Here is a 20855-nt window from a genome sequence, read left to right as displayed (position 1 = left end):
CCTGGGTCACTAGAACCAGCAGCGATCCAGACCTACCATGCCCCTGAACCGATTCTCCCATCTTCTTTTTTGCATGTGTAAGCGCAGAGCAATTTTAGTTGTACTGCGTGCATGCTCGGTACACCCTTAAGCGAACCAGTAGTAGTCTCTGCCGGAACCCACCACTGGATGAAACATTGTATATAATTTCTGCCAGACTGAAATACTTTGTTTTATTTGAAAACAAAGTATTGCACCCATTCATTTATCATTTTAAGGAGTCATGATACCATGATATTATGCCTTAATATAATAAACACAATGGAGTTGAGTTTACATTATGCACAAGGATATTTGTGCTGCTATCTTCTAGTGCTAAATGGATCTTTCATAAAAAATGAACACATAAAGTAAGAATAAGAGAGACACACAGTGTATTGAAGGCCAAGTATTATCATCACAGTATGCCCAAAACATCCCACTTTGGAATCTAATGCTTGCAACTGCTGGCAAGAATGTCACAGCTATAGCTTTTCATACAGGCAGTACATAATTCATAACACTATTTCATTTCGGAACATTATTCAAAGAGAAAAAAAAAAGATTAGGCAACAGACATTAACCAAAAGGAATTATAAATATAACAAAAAGAAACATAGCTAAAGCATGTTTACATTAACACATTTATTACATTTATATATTGCTACAAATCAACATATAAATGCATCTTGGCAGTTAATACAGTATGGTATTATTAATTAATTCTGTATTAATGCTGTTAATACAGAAAAATAAAATAAATTCAGCATAAAAACAAAACAATAAAACAACAGCTCCAGAACAAAACTATTGAAAACACAAGTCTCATTACAATGCCTTCCAAAACAGTTCTGTTTTTAGTATCTTCCTGAATGCAATCAGGGAGGAACCTGGTTCCCACAGAGAGGATGTTCCCCAAAACCATGACCGATACCAAAATGCTACACTGCTCCTGGCCTTTGTTTCTGTTACCTTTCAGAAGTGAGGTAGTAGGAGCAGTTTCTCTCTAAATGACCAAACAGATCTGGTTGGAGCAAGCTTCCTTTTGGGAACCAGACGCCAACCCCCATGCAAATCAAACCAACATTTTACTAATTTCCCCCTTCCTTTTTATCTATGCAATCAATGTATCTTCATATATTTATTTTGCAATGCAATCACTTTTCATTCTTTTTATGATCATGTCCTCTCAGCAAATTTTTGTACTGAACACTCATTTTTGTATTCCATTCATCTATTCATCCTTGACCCAATATTTTCTTGTTTTACAACAAGCCCTTGAATAAATCATTCTTACTGCATTCAGTTCAGTATTACATTTTCTCTTAATCCTAACCCTAACCTGAGACAGTCTGTGTAGTGGTTAAGTCATTAGACTAGAATGCAGGAGACTGTGAGTTCAAATCCCATATTAGCCATGGGATCTCATCTGGGTTCCCATCTGGATGACTGGGTCAGTTGCTCGCTCGCTCGCTCTCAGCTCCACCCACTCCACAGGATTGTTATTGTGGGAAAAATAGGAAGATGAAGGTGTGTTGGATATGTTCGCTGCCTGAAGTTATTTGTAAATATAATAAATAAACAGAAAATAAAATACTCAACAAGCATTTTAATTTAACAAATTGAGCAGGAGAATATTCTTCACTTGTGTATCTTAAAATACTTCCATGTATTTTCCCATATTTAGTAAAACTGTACCATAAATTAATAAATTAATCTACATGCTCCAAATTACAACCCATTACATGAAGCTTCTCATCATTCATTCCATTCTCCCTATCAAATATAACTATTTTTCTCTAAAAGGAAACAAAAAATATTCTAATCATTAGGCAAAGACATACAATTCACACACACACACACACACACACACACACACACACACACACCATTTAAGTTGTAGGTGTACTTTATAAGCATACATCATCCTTATTTTAACATTTATTTATATCATTTAAACTTAGAGTTTTATTTTTTTCAACATTTTCATAGCATTTGAGACTTCCTTTTCATCATTTTATCCTTGGAGACTAACATTTATAGCATTTGTTTCAATTCCACTTTGGACATGTCACAATCATTCCCTTATCTTTAAAATAAACAGTATATTTCAGTAAGTTTCTTCTTATTTCCCACTATCTATTCACTCACATAATAGAAGAGTTTTTCCTCAATGATCACATTCATTTATAATGTTGCACAATTCTGTCATATTACATACACTTGCATTTTTTAATGAATCAAAAGAGTTATACTTGAAATAGAGGGCCAAGGACCGAGTTATAAACGGCTTTGTTAATATGACATACCAAAAAGTATGAAGAATTCACTAAATATTTTATCAGTTAATGCATCCTATTTTTGCTTTTTTCTAGCTTGCCTCTAATGAAGCTCTGCTGATGCCTTACCTCCCACAAGCAAGAAATGGCAGATCTTCCACCTAAATTAATGAAAAGCAGCATCCTTTCCCAATGTACCTGGAACAATTCTCTACCTACCCCTGAGATACTGTTTCCCTGAGATACTGAGATAGAGTTTCTAGCTATCCCAACATGACTTAGAACAAGCTGTAGCTTTTGAGCAAATCTCTCCTTGTGCAACAGGAATTTAGCTTCTTCAGCTGGATCTCTAATATGCATGTCTCTCTTAATCTCAATGATTGTGTAATTGCTTGCATTCCTTTCCCAAGTCTAATTTTGCACAAGTGTTTCACAAACCTCTTGGCATTATGCCCGTGTCTCGTTTACTCTTTCCTTCCTAACTGAAAATCATGGCAATATGATTTCTTGAGTACTGTATAACGTTTTCATTACAAAAACCACCAGCGTGGCTTTCCGATTCCTCACATGCATCCCAAAGATTTTATTTATTTATTTTATTTTGTCAAGCATGTATTAGACAACATATATGTGTATAAACATGATTTTGGATACATGAAATGGAAACGAATAAAAAGAAACATTAGGACAGGGACGGTAGACACCTTGGTGTGCTTATGCATGCCCTTTACAGACCTCTTAGGAATGGGGTGAGGTCAACAGTAGACAGTCTAAGGATAAAGTTATGGGGGTTTGGGGAAGAAACCACAGAGTCAGGAAGTGCATTCCAGGCACTGATCACTCTGTTGCTGAAGTCGTGTTTTCTGCAGTTGAGTTTGGAGTGGTTTACCTTAAGTTTGTATATATTGTGTGCTTGTGTATTGTTGTGGTTGAAGTTGAAGTAGTGATTGACAGGTAAGACATTGTAATGGATAATTTTATGTACTATGCTTAGGTCAGACTGAAGGCAGCGTAGTTCTAAATTGTCTAAGCCCAAAATTTCAAGTCTGGTGGCATAAGGTATTCTGTTGCGAGCAGAGGATACTCCAAAGAATCCCTTGTTTTTTAACTAAATTTCTTTTCTATGTTGGTCATTCCTGATCCAGTAAAAGGAGTACTTACATTCAATTGCTGACACAGCAGAGACTTCTGGAATTAAAGAGATTGAAACTTTTCTAAAGGCCTTTCCCTATTGCTGAAATGAAATCTTTTATGACAGTTTTTTTTTAACTTGGCAACTGTGTGGTCTTCCAACTCCCAGGAAGCTAGCTGGGAATTCTGGGAGTTGAAGTCCATACATCTTAAAGTTGCCAAGTTTGAAAAGTACTGCTCTATAACCATCTGTGAATTTGCTAATTCCTAAAAGGTAAAGGTAAAGGTTCCCCTCACATATATGTGCTAGTCGTTCCCAACTCTAGGGGGTGGTGCTCATCTGTTTCAAAACCAACGAGCCAGCGCTGTCCGAAGACATTCTCCGTGATCATGTGGCCAGCAGGACTAAATGCTGGAGGCTCATGGAACGCTGGTACCTTCCACCAAAGGTGGTTCCTATTTTTTCTACTTGCATTTTTACATGCTTTCGAACTGCTAAATTGGCAGAAGCTGGGACAAGTAATGGGAGCTCACTCCGTTACATGGCACTAGGGATTTGAACTGCCGACCTTTCTGATTGACAAACTCAACAGCCACTGAGCTGCCGCATCACCGCTAATTCCTATCTTACCCCTAATTGCCTTTGATCCCCATCATGCAATCACATGACTTCCCTCAAGAAAGAAGGTCACAAAGCCTAACAGGTTGCACATACTTTTGCCCAATAAGGGTAAAAAAGATTATTTTTACACCAGTGCAGCTAAGGATGATCTAAGCCCGACTCAGCCATGGGTTTGGGGCAAAATGAAGGCAACAAACAACACAATGAAGCAAAAAGATGCTGCGAATGTGCTTTTGTGCGATGGTGAGATAAAAATGGGGAAAGGTCCTAAAATGAAATGAAGGGGTTAAATCTGCATATTGTTAATCTGCAAAGGGACCCTAATGAAAGAGGCCATTTGTGGACATTCTTCCTCACTTGATCTCTACGTCTAAGCTATAAAAGTTCTCTATGCGGCCTATGATGCTATGTGGGAATGACCTTGGGAGACAGAAGGAAGAGCTGCAGCATGATTCTATTAGTGTAATCTTACAATAAAAGTATAATTAGTACTCATGGTTGGTGCTTCCTGTCTGGACTACCTCAGAGAGCTGACATCAAAATTATCTCTCCCTTCCCTTATTTTTATTCTCTTGAAAACAAGGCAGAGTCCCTTCCTCAACCCCGCCTCTTTTGGACTCGGATTTTGTTCATCAGACTTGTCTAGGTTGCGGCTCTTCTTCCTGTCTCCCAAGGTCATTCACACTCACCATTACAGGGCTTTTACACCTCTTTTGCTGCATAGAGAGCAATCTGAACTCTTTCCTACAGATGCACACAGCATGCTGCCGGGACTTAAGAAGCATTCACATTACAATGGGCCCTGGGCCCTATCACCCAAATCATGCAAGTGATTTGCCTTGTTATCACACAAATGCTTTCATCTAAAAAGTTGCTTGCACTGAACTGATGGCTGGACTAAATGACCTCTAAAGCCCCCATGATCCTATTTTAGTGGGAGCACAGCAGTGGTGGGTTATGACCGGTACACCCTGGTACGTGCCTGCCGAGAGCACCAGGTACCGTTCCGGGACAGTGCTCTGGAGGGCCCACCTGCCCACCTGTGCTCCTTACCGGTATTTGAGCTGTTCGGGGCTTTTGCGCATGTGCACGGAGCATACGGAGCCTGTGCAATGCTCTACCAAGCAGCTGGAGCATCACGGAGGTGGTAAGTACACATGTGCATGCTGTGCACATGTGTGCGCATGCTGCACGTGTTCATGTTGTGGACACCTGGCCCCATTGTACCGTACTGGTTGCAACAGAATCCTGAATCCACCACTGGAGCACAGCCTCCAACTGAAGAAAAAAAATGAAAAAGGAAAGATTTCCAAGTGGCAGTTTTCAATGGCAGAAGGGAATTGTATTCTTACATACTTGCAGGGGAAGAGCAGACTAGATAAGTACTTCCCTAGACATCACTCAACCTCTGAAGCATTGGGAATAAATACATAAGCAAATTGTGTCATGCGTTGCACCCTACCACCCAGTAAGAGCTGCCATCATAAGCAATAGCTAAAAGCAACTCTTGACTTGTATGTAAGTACATTGCATAGATTTGCATTAGCAGCAACGGAGACTTCTGGCAGTATTCAGCCTCTCTCATAGTTGTTGCTGGCAAAACACAATCTCTTCATAACTCAAGTGCAATCCTGAAAAAAAATAACCAATGCTAACCAGAAGCAACAGCCTTGTAAATGCATCTTTCATGCTGCAAAGCTGATTATAATTGGTAATACCAGTGCCCAGAGAAGTCTTTCACAGTCAGGTGTTCATTGAGTCTATTGGGAGTACAATACCCAGAATTTCCCGCAAGTGAATCCAAAATCCTACAAAATCTGACAGCTTGGGAAGGAAAGCACAGACAAATATTAAACTTCACAAATCATCATTCTATGGTCTCCGAACTAGTTTTCTCTGTTCCTATGCTATAAATTAAACATACTGAAATATATACCCCCCAATCCATTTAGGAGCTTCTGATTAATTGTAACAAAATATATATTAAATTACCTACCTTTAAGAGCAATTTAGAAACATCCAATGTGTCTTATTGATGGCATTTGTTTACAACTTGCTACTGAACAAAGGTATCTGCCATGCCAACTTATCAAACACATTTTTTCATACAGTTAAGTTTTATTGTCAGCTGAGATTTATTTGATTCCGATGTCAAGTAAAACATTTTGTTGCACATTCTATGAGAAAGTGTCAGCTTTGTAACAACTAACTTGGGGTAAGTCTGCTAGGTAAAATTAAAGGCCAGCAAACAATAATTATGCATTACAGACCTTACAGGTCACCTACTCCCACAAAACAAAATTATACTGCCGAGAAACCAAATGGAAAGTTAAGACATCTTTGTAATACTATGGTAATTATACCTGTTTCTATGATTTCAAAAACTGCGTTCTCAGAGATGAGGAGAGAGTAAAAAAGAATGAGGAAAGGGCTAGATCTGTTTCTTGTCAAAGTAGAATTCTATTATTTGGGGCAACAATTTTTACTCAGGAGAAAGAACAGTTACAACTTCAGTTGAAAAGACCCTTTCACATCTAAGCAAAGGCTTAACTCTTGTTGCAATGACACAACATTTATGGTCTTTCCAACCACAACCATTCTAAACAGACAGTTCCAACCAGAGATGCCTCCAAATTATATGTAAAGCAGCTCTTTCACTCCGTACTCTAGGAATGTCATCAATGTCCATTAAGTTAGACCCCAAACTCCATAGCTATATTTATATATTCCAGCTACAATCAAAACCCACAAATTACATATGGACTCACTTTGCAGCAATTGTTTCTTTTTAATTATCTGTTTATCCCTCAAGTCACTCCCTGATGATGTCCTTGGTTTTCTGACCTCCCTATTTTATCCTCTCAGAAAAACTATGTGCTAAGTTAGACTTAGTGAATTAAACCCAACTTTTTAAAATTCCACTCGAAAATCTTGCAATTCCATTTGCTCCCAGTTATATGGGATTATTACTTCAGGTTAAGTGGTACTTAAGGCCATACCTTGAACTGAAGAAACAAGATAGAAAGAGTATTGACTCTTTTGAAATTTGGTAGAGAAAATTCTTGAGACTATCATTAACTGCCAAAAAAGGAAACAAACAAATCAACGTAAAATTCTCATCTGAGATACAAATGACCAGGCTCAAATTATTCTACTTTAGAAACGTGTGAATATTCAGTGCTTTATCCATGCTCTATCTTGTTGGTTTGTAGTCTGCATTTTGCCTGGATGCACACCTTATGTGTCCAATCACACAATAAAGGCCAATAAAGAATTATATTCTATTCTATAAACATTTCTGTTTGGAGAGTAAGAGGTAGTTTCCTTCTCTGCCTTGGACTTCAATTCGTGGCTTGTTACTTATCTCTGACCTTCATTTGCTTAATTTTCTGGCCTACAGATTAAGAGGGACTATGATTTCTCTCCTGTCTTGCACTTACTCCTGAGCAGCTGAGTTCACATTTGCCATGATAGTTATTTGTGAAAGTATGCAAATCCTTGCAATATTAATCTGAACAGCTGGAAACCTAGGTGATAATAGGTTTGGAATGCATCTTCTAAGCTGCCCTTCACGCTGTTCTCTTTCATGCTACTCTCCTTTTATACAAAAGCACCAGTTCAACAGGATTACACAACAGCATTGTTTCATGGCACAGAAAATCGAAGAAAAACCAAGTATCACTCCTAATTATCTCCTTTTATAGTATGGGAATACAAAGGATGATAACTAAGTACAACAATCTAATTCATTTAGGATATTGTGTAGGTTTTTTTAAACACAATCATATAATTGTACACAAACATGCATATGTGTGCATGCACACATACACACAGTCTCTCTCTTACATATGCGCCAACAGTCCCTCTTCACATATAGACCATACTGTACATATTTGGGACAAAAATACAGGAAGTAGGCATCTTCATTCCCTACCCTACCTCATTCCCTACAAGCGCCAGAGGTGGCACACAGAGCCCTCTGTGTGGGCACGGACACTGTTGCCAGCTGCTCTTCTGGGTTCTGTCACATGCATGCGCACCGGCCAGCTGCTGTCTTCCAGGTTCCTGCACGCACATGCAAGACCAGCTGGCCAGCGCGTACATGCATGCCAGAACCCAGAAGAGAGCAACTGGCCAATGCACATGTGTGCCACACCAGCTGCCCGATGGGCATGTGCACAATAAAACCTGGAAGAGCAACTGGCCATCACATGCATGTGTGCTGGCCAGCTGCTTTCTTTAGGGTTCCTGTGCGCGCATGCAAGACCAACTACTCTCTTCTGTGTTCTGGTGCTCCAGGGCATACATGCACACTCCAGTTTCGGCACTCGGTGCCGAAAAGGTTAGCCATCACTGCCCTACCCTATACACATATCTTTCAGCAGCTGGAAAGAAGACCTTACTGGTGCACGGGAAACAATACAGCATTGGATCTCTACTTTACTATTAGTTTCACAAACAGAACTATGGCAGTATAAATTATGCACACATCACACATGACAGGAGGTTCTGTTCTTCACTGATTTTCTTTTCATTACTACTAGAGGTTTGCCGTACCACTTGCCTCTCTCTATGCCAACCTAAAGAGCTCTTCCATCTAAGGACTATGTCAGAGGTAGAGGAGAATTTAGGATGGATTAGCAGCTAGAAAGCAGAAACGTAAAGCGAACTAGAGAGGATATACACAGTAAATGAGCTGTCAGGCAGGGGGATTACGAACTGGTGGGTTGCAGAGTGTTTGCTAGCTGCATAGATAGTTGAGTGTCTGGGCAGGAGTTACACCAAGAAGGCTGATGTGTAAAGCATAGGACCAAAGTATGAAGAACTATCTCACACTGTTGAGGAGCAGCTTTAGAAGTAGCACAAATGCTGCCACATATTTTGGAACTAATATTTCTAAATATGGAGGCTCCTCAGTGAGAGCTATTTACTAGTAACCATTTTTAAAAATAGAAACACAAGTATACTCTTGATTTAATAGAGCCCTGTTTAACAGAGTTGATATGCAACAAATCAAAATTTCCATCTGTATATCTTCTTTGAAATAACTGGCATGTCCAATGCATCTCCATGAGTCAGTTCAATTACATTTGTTAAATTGTGTTATTTGCAGAATTATATCATTCAGCAAATAAGGTAAATTGCCAGTTAATAACATTTTCAAATGTAATGCTCATTAGTCTATCAAAAAGTAAAAGGTATTATTACTTGTATATTTATGTTTAATTCCAGGGTAACATTCATCATTCCTCCAAAACGTATGTTTGGAGATCAAGCATTCAGATGAAATGGCCATTAAGAAATCACAATGTTTTCCTTTTCCAAGTTAGTACACTTTCAGCTTCTTGGAAGTGTAGAAATTAATTTCCCAAGATATCTCTAGGACACAAAGGTGCCCTATCTTGTACAGGAACTCCCTGCATCTAGCACACTCTTGGATATCAACGTAATCACAATCAGGGATACCTTAATGTATCTGTGATAAAATGTAATTTATAGATCATAAAATAAAAACTGTAAAGATCTCTGTAGTGGTGCTTCTTAAACTTTTGAAGAAGACATTGTTTTAAATGAAGAACATCAACATCTATAAAAGTACATTGAAATAAACTTATTGAATCCTTCACGTTTTAAACACTGGTTATAACCATTATACGGCATGCATATGAAGTATAGCATGCAGAGATGGCATGAGATTTGTCAAACAAAGATCTAAAGTCAGTGCAGCATTCAGCCTATTTCAATATTTGATTTTGGGTGTAGCAAGTACTGAAAAAGCCACTTTCAGGAAGTAATGAAAGAATACTTAATATGTATTAATGTATATTATGTTGTTGAGTAGAAGAAGGACTCCCATAAGTAGTTATCTGATACATGGCATACACTGTTTCTTTACAGACTTTAGAATAAGCTACTCCTGAAATATCAGAGCCACTTAATTATACAAGTTCCCAGTCTTGTATCAACTGTTATTCTTCCATGAAATGACAAGCAGGGAGAATTGAGCAAAAATCTTTCTTTCAGCAGCAAATATGTAAAGGCAAACTGTGCCAACAAAAAGGGACCTCTTTAATCCAAAATACTTCTGAATGGTCCAGAGTGCCCTTTGCTTTCAGTCCATTTCAAATAGGTTTACTTCTAAGGAGAAATTAAGCAGATGGCAATGAATAAATCTGGTGTTATTCTACTAGGGGTATTGAGAGGGGGGGAGAGGTCTGTGTAACTTCTACTCCAGTGTTGACTCCTTGTGACTGCCAGGATTAACCCCTGCAGTTTTCTTGGCAACATTTTTGGAAGTGGTTTGTTACTGCTTTCTTCTTCCTATGATTAAGAGAGAAAAACTGGTCCAAAGTCACGCAGCTTGCTTTGTGTCCAAGGTGGGACTACCCCGTGTTTCCCCGAAAATAAGACCCTGTCTTATATACATATATTTGCCACCAAAAAAGGCACCGGGTCTTATTTTCGGGGAGGAGGGTTGTCCACTGACTCATCTCACTTGTACGTGTCGCCCCCGGTCTCTTTTTCGCTATCAGAGGCCTTCAGCAACTTGTTCATCCGGCAAAGCCAGCAAGCCTTTCCTGAAGGCCTCTCTAACTGATAACGGATAGATCCGGAACTCTGTTATCGGCTACAGAGGCCTTCAGGTAAGCCATGCCAGCAAAAGAAATGGGCCGAGGTGTGAGAGGCCTGGCTGCAACTATCTGAAGGTAAGTAGTAGGACAGCTCCATCACCCTCATACCCACCCAAGCTTAATTTTTACCTGTGCACCCTGGAGTGAGTAGGTCTTAATTAGGGCTTATTTTGGGGTAGGGTTTATATTGGGCGTACATGTAAAAATCAAGCTAGGACTTACTTTCTGAGTAGGTTGCATTTTCAGGGAAACATGGTAGATTTCAATGATCTCTCCGTTTCTTGTCGGGTGCCTTTTCTACTGCACCAGATGGCTTTTATTCTACTATTTATCCATATAATAATAGCATTATAATAGCAAATAGCATTATTTTGTTATCTTTGTTGAAGGATCAATTTCATATCCTTCCAAACTGATACAAAATAGTCTCCATTCCTTCTCTATACTATTTTTAGTATATTGTTATAGAAGCCATGGGCTTTGGGAGCGTCAGCTATTACAAGGAAAGCTAGTATTAATCTTCTGTTACATCTCCTGGTGCTAACAGCAAGAGGAAATTATGTAGCATGCACATTGCACAAGCTGTTTTTTTTTAAATATCCAACACTGAGAGATTCTATAAGCAAATTTTGTTTTAAAATGCTAGGATTCTGACACACTCAGGTCTTGGACTTCATAATTTTCCTCACAAAAATTGAAAAATATAGTATACTGACTAGGATACACATATAAGATGTAGCCCTGAGATAGCCTCAATGCGTGGAGAAACAGTTTTTCCTTAAGCAATTTCATTATTGCAACAATCTGAGGGTAAATTAAAAGCAATTGGTTCAATATTATAACAGAATAACAAAGTTGGAAGGGACTTTGAAGGTCATCTAGTCCAACCCCCTATTCAAGCAGGAGAACCTATACCACTTCAGACAAATGGTTGTCCAATCTTGTCTTACAACCCCCCAGTGACAGAGCAACCACAGTTTCTGAAGGCAATCTGTTCCACTGATTAACTGCTCTAGATGTCAGGAAATTTATCCTTATTTCTACCTTGTGGGTAATATTTAGAAATGAAGTTGTGATTTCTAACTGATGGTGATGATTCCACCAGACATTCAATGGCTGTGGGTAGTACACAACAATCAATAAAGAAGTTAGAATAAAATTGGTAAAAGATAAACGCTGCAATTTTCCTTGGTTATTATTTTTTTACGTTTATATATATATTTATTTAAAACAAAGGTACAGTTTCAAAAGAGATATTAGTAAGTAAACAAAGACAATTCCTGAAATTATACAATTGATAGTTGATGTACCTACAAATTGCTGGAAGAATAAAATCTGATCTTAAAAATTGAGAGGGACATTAAGAAAAACGTCACAATTTGTCATGTTCATACACAATCCAGACCACTGTTAGGGCATATATATATCTTAGATGTTATACAGCAACAGAACCAATTAAAACATATATGATAATATAATTCAGGGGTGAAATTCAGCAAGTTCTGACAGATTCTGGAAAACCGGTAGCAGAATTTTGAGTAGTTTGGAGAAGTGGCAAATACCACTTCTGGCTGGCCCCAGAGTGGGGTGGGAATGGAGATTTTGCAATATCCTTCCCCCAGGAGTGGGGTGGGAATTGAGATTTTGCAGTATCCTTCCCCTGCGATGCCCACAGAACTGGTAGTAAAAAAAAAATTTGAATTTCATCACTGGTATAATTGTGTATATTGATATAATCTTTGTCACTTTAAAATGATTTATGGTAAGTCACCTAAATCTCAACAATATGTCAGATTCATGATCTGAAGAATAATTACCAACTTATAGAAGACCCAATTCTCCTATACAAATAGGAATCAGACAAATACCTTTTAATGAATATCCAGATCAAATATATGTGCATGAATAAATGTGGAGAAAATAAAAAATCAACAATTTCAAAGATATTCTTCAAAGAAGATTGATATTAGTACAAATATAACATTTGTTGACTACAACACATATAATGTATAATATGCCACCATCAAAAGCAACTGATTCCATTTCTACTATATTACATATGTGGTGGCGCAATGGTTAGGATGCAGTATTGCAGGCTAACTCTGAGGACAGCCAGGAGTTTGATCCTGATCGTCTCAAGGTTGACTCAGCCTTTCATCCTTTTGAGGTTGGTAAATTGGGAACCCAGACTGTTGGGGCAGAATGTTGACTCTGTAAACTGCTCAGAAAGTGCTGTAAAGCAGTATGGAGTGATATTTAAATGCTATTGCTGTTCGGAATGGTGTGTGTGTGGGTGGGTGTGGGTGTGTGCATGCGCGCGCACGTGTTTGTTTGTGTGTGGGGGGGGCATGCGCACATTAACTCTCTATTCAATGGAAAAGCATTTCATATATGCTTATGAGATGGTATCTGGGTTATCTCCTATGAGTCTTAAAAACAAGAAGTGAGAAACCTGTTCTTCCAATTCTAAAATGTGTAAAGGTATGTGTGGGGAGGAGAATAGCGCCCAAAAGGCACATACATAAAGTTGTTAAAGTGTTAATTAAATTAAAAACTACTCAGGAGTTTTACAGCATCTTTAGGACTAGGTAATGCACTTTTGACTGCGGATACTTTCAGTACATAAGATCTTATTTGAAATGCACAAAATGTGAGATGTTGGGTAATGTATGCATCGAATATACAGTATAATGTAACACACATAATCTTAAGCATTCTGTTTTTAAAGAGTTCAGAATATTTAGTATACTTAGATACCTTTATAAAAGCCTAATGGCTACATAATATTATACCAACACACTACTGAGGACAAACCACATACTGGACCTAAAATTGTCTGTTGGCAAATCATGATCAAAGTTTGTTTGTGTTCCATAAAAAGCTTGTCTAAACTTGCATCAAAGTTTATTTATTTATTTATTATTATTTATTTATTAAATTTTGTATGCTGCCCACTCTCAAAGAGACTCAGGGCGGCTTACAGTAAAAGGGGCCACACAGTTTGCATCCTATGGGAACTTTGAGAAACAATGTATGTTGCCTTTTGTTCCTTGAAGAAAACTGAGAATAAAAATCATATTATGTTTTTCAATGTGCAACAATTCAAATAATGGGCTATAAAAAAACTGCAGACCATGGAATTATGAATATAACCAAATTATGCAAATATGCCACTCTATGCTGGTACAGGATAAATGATGAAAGAGAAAAGCAGGCACTGAAGGAGTCAAAAAAAGAGAGTGATGAATACCAAGTATGTATTTAGCCCAACATGAAGAACAAACTATTCCTTTTTCAAGGGCATTCATGGTAGTTTTACAGAGCACACCCATCAATTAGTCCAAGGCCATTTCAGATATTCCCTTTAAAAGGAATACATTTTCAAAAACATGTCAGACCAAATAAAAGCTCATTTACAGATGCTTAGATTCCATCTGCCTCTTTTGTTTAGTACAGGCAACATATTGTCCTCAAGCCACTTTTTTATTTTCATCAGTTAGCTTCAGTTTTATTGCTGAAATTCCCATCAACATACATTGGCCTCTGGGGTTTGAACATCAAAGTATCTTTATAGTAAGTCACCCACATAAAAAACTGCATCCCTAATTAATTTCAGTGATATGCCTTGTCTGAAAAAGCAATAAAAATGCACATATACACACACCATATCCCACCCCTAGAAAGGTGTCATCTTAGCATTATGTGCAAACCAGGTCAAGGCTACTTCAACAAACCATAGCTTTAAAAACCTAAGATTGGATTAGGTGTGACTGTTACACTCCATCAGCCTTTTTATAATCTGTTTCATTAACCAGAGTTCACAGTGTAACAAACACTGACTTATTCACTTACGCACTATTCATTATGTAGACCACAACTTAGCACAGGCTTATCATCCCCACAACAAAATTTTAAATGAGATATTTCAACCCTTGAAACTTTAACAATTAGAAAGGGGAAAGATGCCCACTTCCCATACCAATCATGATAAATGTTGCAATAAAGCCCACAAACAGAATTAAGCCAACCTTCTCTTCCTATCCGATTTCAGTGGGATGGAGGAAGAGGGAAATAATTATCTGTCAGTTACAGTACCGCATCATATTTTCATGGTGCTTTTTCCACTGGTAATTCCTGCCCCCTTTTGCACTGCTGCAGCTAGAAAATGTTCCCGTAATAACAACCTGCCACTGGTCCAGCAATCATTTGTAAATTGGCTGCTAAGACTGACTAGAACTTATGAAGGACTAACAATGTAGCTGCAGGTCCAAGTCCAGAGATAACAAGACAGTGAGAAACAACTGATGTGCTTATATGGTTATAACCAGTGGACAGACTCTTGTCAAACTAAAGTTATAACCTTCTAACCTATTAGATATATCCTGAGAGATTCTAAGGTGTAGCTACCCTGACCCTCTTCCCCCTCCCATATCCAGTTTCGGACTGTGCAGTCTCTTCATCCGGGCCTTTTTCTGGGAAAGTTCTGTGTTACCAAAAAGTCTTCCTCTTTGCTCCTGCAGGTGCACATTCCATCACATTAGCCAATGAATGAACAGCTATGAATGAATGAAAATATAATATAATATATAAAATATATTATAGCCGTGATGTCGAACCTGTGGCACACAGAGTCCTCTCTGCGGGCATACGAGCCATCACCCCAGCTCAGTTCCGCCGTACATGCATGCTCCCACTAATTTTCGGGTCTCTGCTGTGCATGCGTAGAGGCAGGGTGTATGTGAAGGGGTTGCATGTGACTGTGTGGGAGGGTGGGAGGGTGGGAGGGGTTTGCAAAGATGCACAGAGATGGGGCACACATGGGGGCATGCATGCGTGGGAGGATGGGATACAAATGGGAAGTTGCACACACATGAACGCACATGCATGTGGGCAGGAGGCACGGGAGGAGTGATCACATTGCATTATGGGTGTGCATGCACACACTTTCAGCACTCGGCACCAAAAAGGTTAACCATCACTGTACTATATTACACTATATTATACACACATTACTGAATTGATAAAAATTTTCAAAAGCTCAATGATGCTAAATTGAACTTTAAAAAAACCTTTTGTATTTATTTTAATGTTAACACAGTACCTCTTAAATTCATTTACTTGCCAATTTTTGTAAAGAAACAGATGCATAATTTCCATCTTAGGTCAACATGGAATAAGGGCAACATGGCAAAAGGAAGTTCCCATTCTTTTGTCTCCAGCTGCAACTCCCTGAACACAAAATAAAAAGTCTATCCTGAGGATTGCGGGAACCTCAGGAAAAACCCAGGATATGAGTCAGGAGTAACTATGAGAAGGGAAAAACTGGAAATTGCCATTTACACAGTACAAAGAAGCAATTGCTGAGTTAACTTGTTTATAGCGTATTTTTTAAATAATAAAATTAAGACACATAAATCCTTTTTCTTTTTTTTTCCTATTTTGCTTCAATAAAAAATAATTACAGTATATAAATGAAGCAAATTATGAAAGAGGTCTTTTTTTAAAAAGGAGCAAAGGAAAACGTATCTCAGGATAGAAAAAATAGAGCAATCATATGAACCAGTCCTCTAGATTTTTTTTAATCACTCCTGGAATATAATGCACCTTTTTAAAAAGCTTTTTAATAAAGATCTTACTATTTAACAGCAAGAGGGAGGGGGGGGAGGAAGCGGTTTTTGCCAGGATCATCACAAGGGTGAAAAGGATTACATTTCACTTATCCATGTGCTGTTGTCCTAATGAATATTTTTCAGTGCTATTAATATTGGCATCCAACTGTAATTATGCATTTCAATTTGTCTAGTTTAGGCCCAAACTGCTTTAAAACAGGATAAGACAATATTTTGATGCCCGAAGACTATATTTAATTATTGGGATGGGAAGATGAGAGCTAGGTTTTAGGAGGTAAGACTATTTTACATACAGATATCCTTTTGAGTTCTTGTAGGTGGTTTGGGTTTGTTTTAAAACTAAGTGGAGCCTATGTAAAAGTGCACACTCCAGGGCTTGGCCTAGCTGCTTTCCATTACTAGAGAGCAAATAATGTTTGGAGGCCAGTCAGAGTGACATCTGAGGCTCTCCCCACTCTTCTTTTAAAATAAGAACGCCAGTGACAAATGAAGTAAGAGGATTGGGCAGTTTGATGAGTAGCTAGAAGTATAAGAATACAAATTATATGTTTTGTATGCAGCTCTTTCTGTACTGTTACTCTATGAACTGACCCAAGATTTCTGAATTGAGATAGGAAGAGTCTGAACATTAAAGGAAAATGGCTATATTTAATTAATCTTCATTGGACTTGGCCTTCAAATTCTAGTAAGACTACATGCTTTTATTCATTTTCATTCATTCCATTTGTACAGTGCCAAATCAACTCCAGATACAGTGTTTTGCCATAAAGATCAACAATAAAAACATCCACAGAACAAAATCCAAATTTATTGTGAGGCTGATACTTTACTCCTCGGTAAAGTTCTTTTGACACTTCATTGAGCAGACCCATTCATAAAAAGTATTTTACACAATAAAGTCTTCCTTTCTTTGAGGAATGTAGTGCAAATCCTGAATTATTATACTGGATTATCCACATTCTGATGATATGCACTTAACATCCCAGCACATGCATATATCCAATATATTTGAGTGCAATTCTTATATTGTCTCCCTTAAGCATTTTCTGAACAAAAATATAAAGGTTGTGGAAAGAATTTGAAGTATGATGTGAGGGGGGGTGCAAAGTATATTAGCACCCTTTCTTAAAACGCTAATGTAGCTGCATCTAGAAGGCTTGCACAGTTACTATAAAAGCTATGCCACTTCTGTGCATTTCTGTGTGCATGTACAACTGATCTGCTTCCCTGGAAGTTCTGCTGGAAGGACTATGTGTTTCATGTAATATAGCCATAGATACCATCACACCAGCCACATGAATCCTTCAGAGGACACATTGGTTTAATGCCACTAATGCAGGTGTTTCACTTATATTAGCACACTTTATGAAATATCCTTTTCAAATATTTTGCCCAGCCCTAGTAAATAGATACTTTCTAACCATAAGTTAAGCACTGTGGTTAGGTGAACCAAACACAATCATCCCACTAGATTTAGTTTGTTGTTGAGTACAGTGTTTGACCTCTAATGTACAGTCAGATCAATACCAGCAAATTTTTATCTACAGCCATGACATACTTACTTTTTAATGAAGTAGTTTGGAAGTGATTCACAACAGTCAAAATAATGACACATCCTTCAAGCAAATTAAATTACTGTGTGTGACAGGCACGCAAATTACATGGCGTGCTGTGAAGAGTTAGTAGCAGACTGAAGGATTATCAATTTGGAATATAGGGAAAGTTGTTATACTAACACTACTGATTTTAAATTCCTTTTTTCAGAATCTGTGTATGCACTAAGCCAATCTTAGTATACTGTTTGCCTAAGTACATTCCTTCAATGATATTGATGGAAGTTTTTCAACAAATTACAGGCAGTAATTCAAAACTGTCATTATCTAAAAGTATATACTTTTTTAATCTTGCAAAATCATCTCAAAAAGTTTTAGAGGACTAGAGCAATTGGCAGCAGCTTAAGCAAAAAGCATATGTAGCATGGGGTAAAAATGAGTATGTTTGTTATTACCCCATCATGTCCCAAAATATATGAAATATAAGTCCATTATGTGGTTTTTTAGCAACCAATTTAAAGAACAAAACACTTAAGGGCTCTTCTCAAAACCAAATATTTGCTTTGCAAAATATCCTACTGTAGCCATGTAAGTATTTACTGATTAAACACATATAGTTTGATTAAACTTAGTGTGATTTACAACTGGATTAGACATACATAGTGCCAAGTTAGAAAGTTCCAGGTCTAGATTTTTTTTAAAAAAAAAACCTTAAAGGATTAAAGAGGAACAAAAAACTGGTATTTCATCATGAAAATACTGTGCCAACAGGAAATGGCAATGAGATTGGCAGCCTCTGAAGAATTATGGGATGCAGGAATGCAAAAGGAACCCATAAGCAGTGGTGTAGTTATAAGATCATATTGGATACTAGACATACAGCATCAGTTATCAAAAAAACAGGACAAACTGTTCCTTCTTTCCTTCACAGGATTCTCTTGGGAGAAAAATATGACAGAAGCAAACGAGGTACACATGAGAAATAACAAATGAAAGATAATGGTCCTTTGAACATCTCTCAAAATTTTGTGAATGAAGTGGCAGGATGGTACAATGCAAGTCCCACACACATCACCATTGGTGGCAGAAAGCATGAAAGGGCTGCACTGAGATGCCACGAAAAGAAAGCATTCACCCCCCACCCCACCCCCCAAAAAAAGGATCACCAAGGAGTTGTGGAAATGATATTGAGTGAACTGCATCTCAGCTGTCAAAAATGAACCTGCGGAGTCTTCGAGCAGAGCTTTGTCAAACTTGATCATCGGAAGCCGCAACTAACTAACTACATATTAACAATCCACTTAGAGATCTTAGGAGGAGAAACTCGTTTCGAAGCGCCTGGCTTCAGCCAAGAACCCCGGATTGGGAGCAGCAAGTGCTGGGAAGTCACACTTCGCACGGCAATCCCGGCAGGTTTTCTGCTGGGCAAAAGGGCGATTTTTTCCCCCCTGCTCGATGCTAACTGGCAAGTCACCCTCTCTTCCCGGATTTCTCTCTCCCGCCCGCTCCTGCTTCGCAGCATCCTCACTTCCCTTGGCCGCCACCATCCTCCCGCAGCACGCCCTTCCCGCCGCCGCCGTCCTTGGACCGAGGCTCAAAAAGCAGCAAAGCCCGGGCGAAGCGACGCTTCGGGCCCGCCCCGCGCAGCCGAGAAAAGGCGGCGGGTTCTTTCTCCGGCCAACGACTTCGGCGAACGGCAGGGGAGGCTTAGGAAACCTCCCGCGGAAGGTCCGCTTCTGCCTCCCGGGGCTGGCAAGACCGTCCCCGACGAACATGGCAGGAGGCTCGCCCCGCGCTCCCTTTGTTGCTCTGCCGCCTCTTTCCCCCGCACTGTACCTATTTTGATCCGGACGCTCTGAAACACCCGGAGCCCCTCTTCTTCCACCGCCATGCTTGCAGCCGCGACGGAGAGCAAGCCCGGCTCCGCTGGGCTGAGAGGTGGAGGTGGGGGGGGGGGGAGAGAGAGGCGCCGCCGGGCAAGTGCAATGCGCCACGCGCCCCGAACTAGAGGGGGAAAAGACGCACGACCGCCCCCACTTCGCCCCCGCTGGGGAAGACGAGCGAGCACATCTCCAGCAACGGCCGTCCCCGCCCCCCGCCCTCTTATTGGCTGACAGCAGGCCGGGTGGCCCTCCCTATTGGGCGTGTCCAGGCGGCCCGCTCCCCATTGGAGGAGAGGAGAAGAAACAGGGAGAGATCTTGTCGCGCAAACCAAACAGCTGGAGGGAGCGGACGAGTTTGCGAACAGCTCTGATAGACACCGGAGGAAACGGCTTTGGCGGCAATGCCTTGACCGGCGGCCTGCCTTGCCATCTGTCGCGGCTGCAGCCTTCAAACCGCTTCCTCGTCTACGCGGCTCCTTTATATTTAAGGAAGCATCCCGAATTAGAAGCGCGCTTTTATCCCGCGGGGTGGTGCGCGAATATCTTTCAGAGCCACTTTGTTACTGTATCGCTTAAAGGAAAAAAAAATAGGCATATGCGTTTAGTGATGCACTGGAACTCTCTCTCCAGATTTGTGCTCAAAAATTGACTTCTCTCCTACAAAGACCCACACTTGTCCTCTTCCTCCCTTCGGAAGTTCATGTTAACAGCAGAATAGTCAGAGCATCTCTGGAGTCTTCCTGGGTACCAGATATAAACGACAACCAAACTGGTTGCCTTGTTTGAAAAGGACCTGAAACACCCCCCCCCCCGTGCTTGTTTTAATTGCTTAAAGAGTTAAATACTGCAGAGGACCACAGAGCGTAAGTGGTATACTACTGATAACTCCTTTCTTTACAAAGTTTGATTGAGTGTTTTTAAATTTTATTCTCAGTATGGCCTGTATGATGACCCTCTAGTCTTTTATTTGTTATATTGAAAATGTCTTACACTCCACACTAAGTTGTGATTTAACATCCTAAACCAAAAACAAATCACATTATAATTTAGTCCGATGCCTCAGCCTTGCTTATTTTGTGATGCCCTCTGTTTAAAATCCTTATAAAA

General features: G+C 39.4%; 1 protein-coding gene across 1 annotated transcript in view; it reads right to left on the bottom strand.

The window, feature by feature from the left end:
• Positions 1 to 19943, bottom strand: part of RASA3 (RAS p21 protein activator 3) — a 133506-nt gene extending 113563 nt beyond the window's left edge. The window contains exon 1 of the mRNA XM_032226728.1: positions 19702 to 19943. Within this exon, the coding sequence (XP_032082619.1) occupies positions 19702 to 19756 (55 nt within the window). The 5' untranslated portion in view covers positions 19757 to 19943. The remainder of the gene's footprint in view (positions 1 to 19701) is intronic.
• Positions 19944 to 20855: the final 912 nt, after the last annotated feature.

Source organism: Thamnophis elegans, chromosome 11 (assembly GCF_009769535.1).
Source record: "Thamnophis elegans isolate rThaEle1 chromosome 11, rThaEle1.pri, whole genome shotgun sequence".
Classification (NCBI taxonomy): domain Eukaryota; kingdom Metazoa; phylum Chordata; class Lepidosauria; order Squamata; family Colubridae; genus Thamnophis; species Thamnophis elegans.
This window is presented reverse-complemented; position numbering and strand designations above follow the sequence as displayed.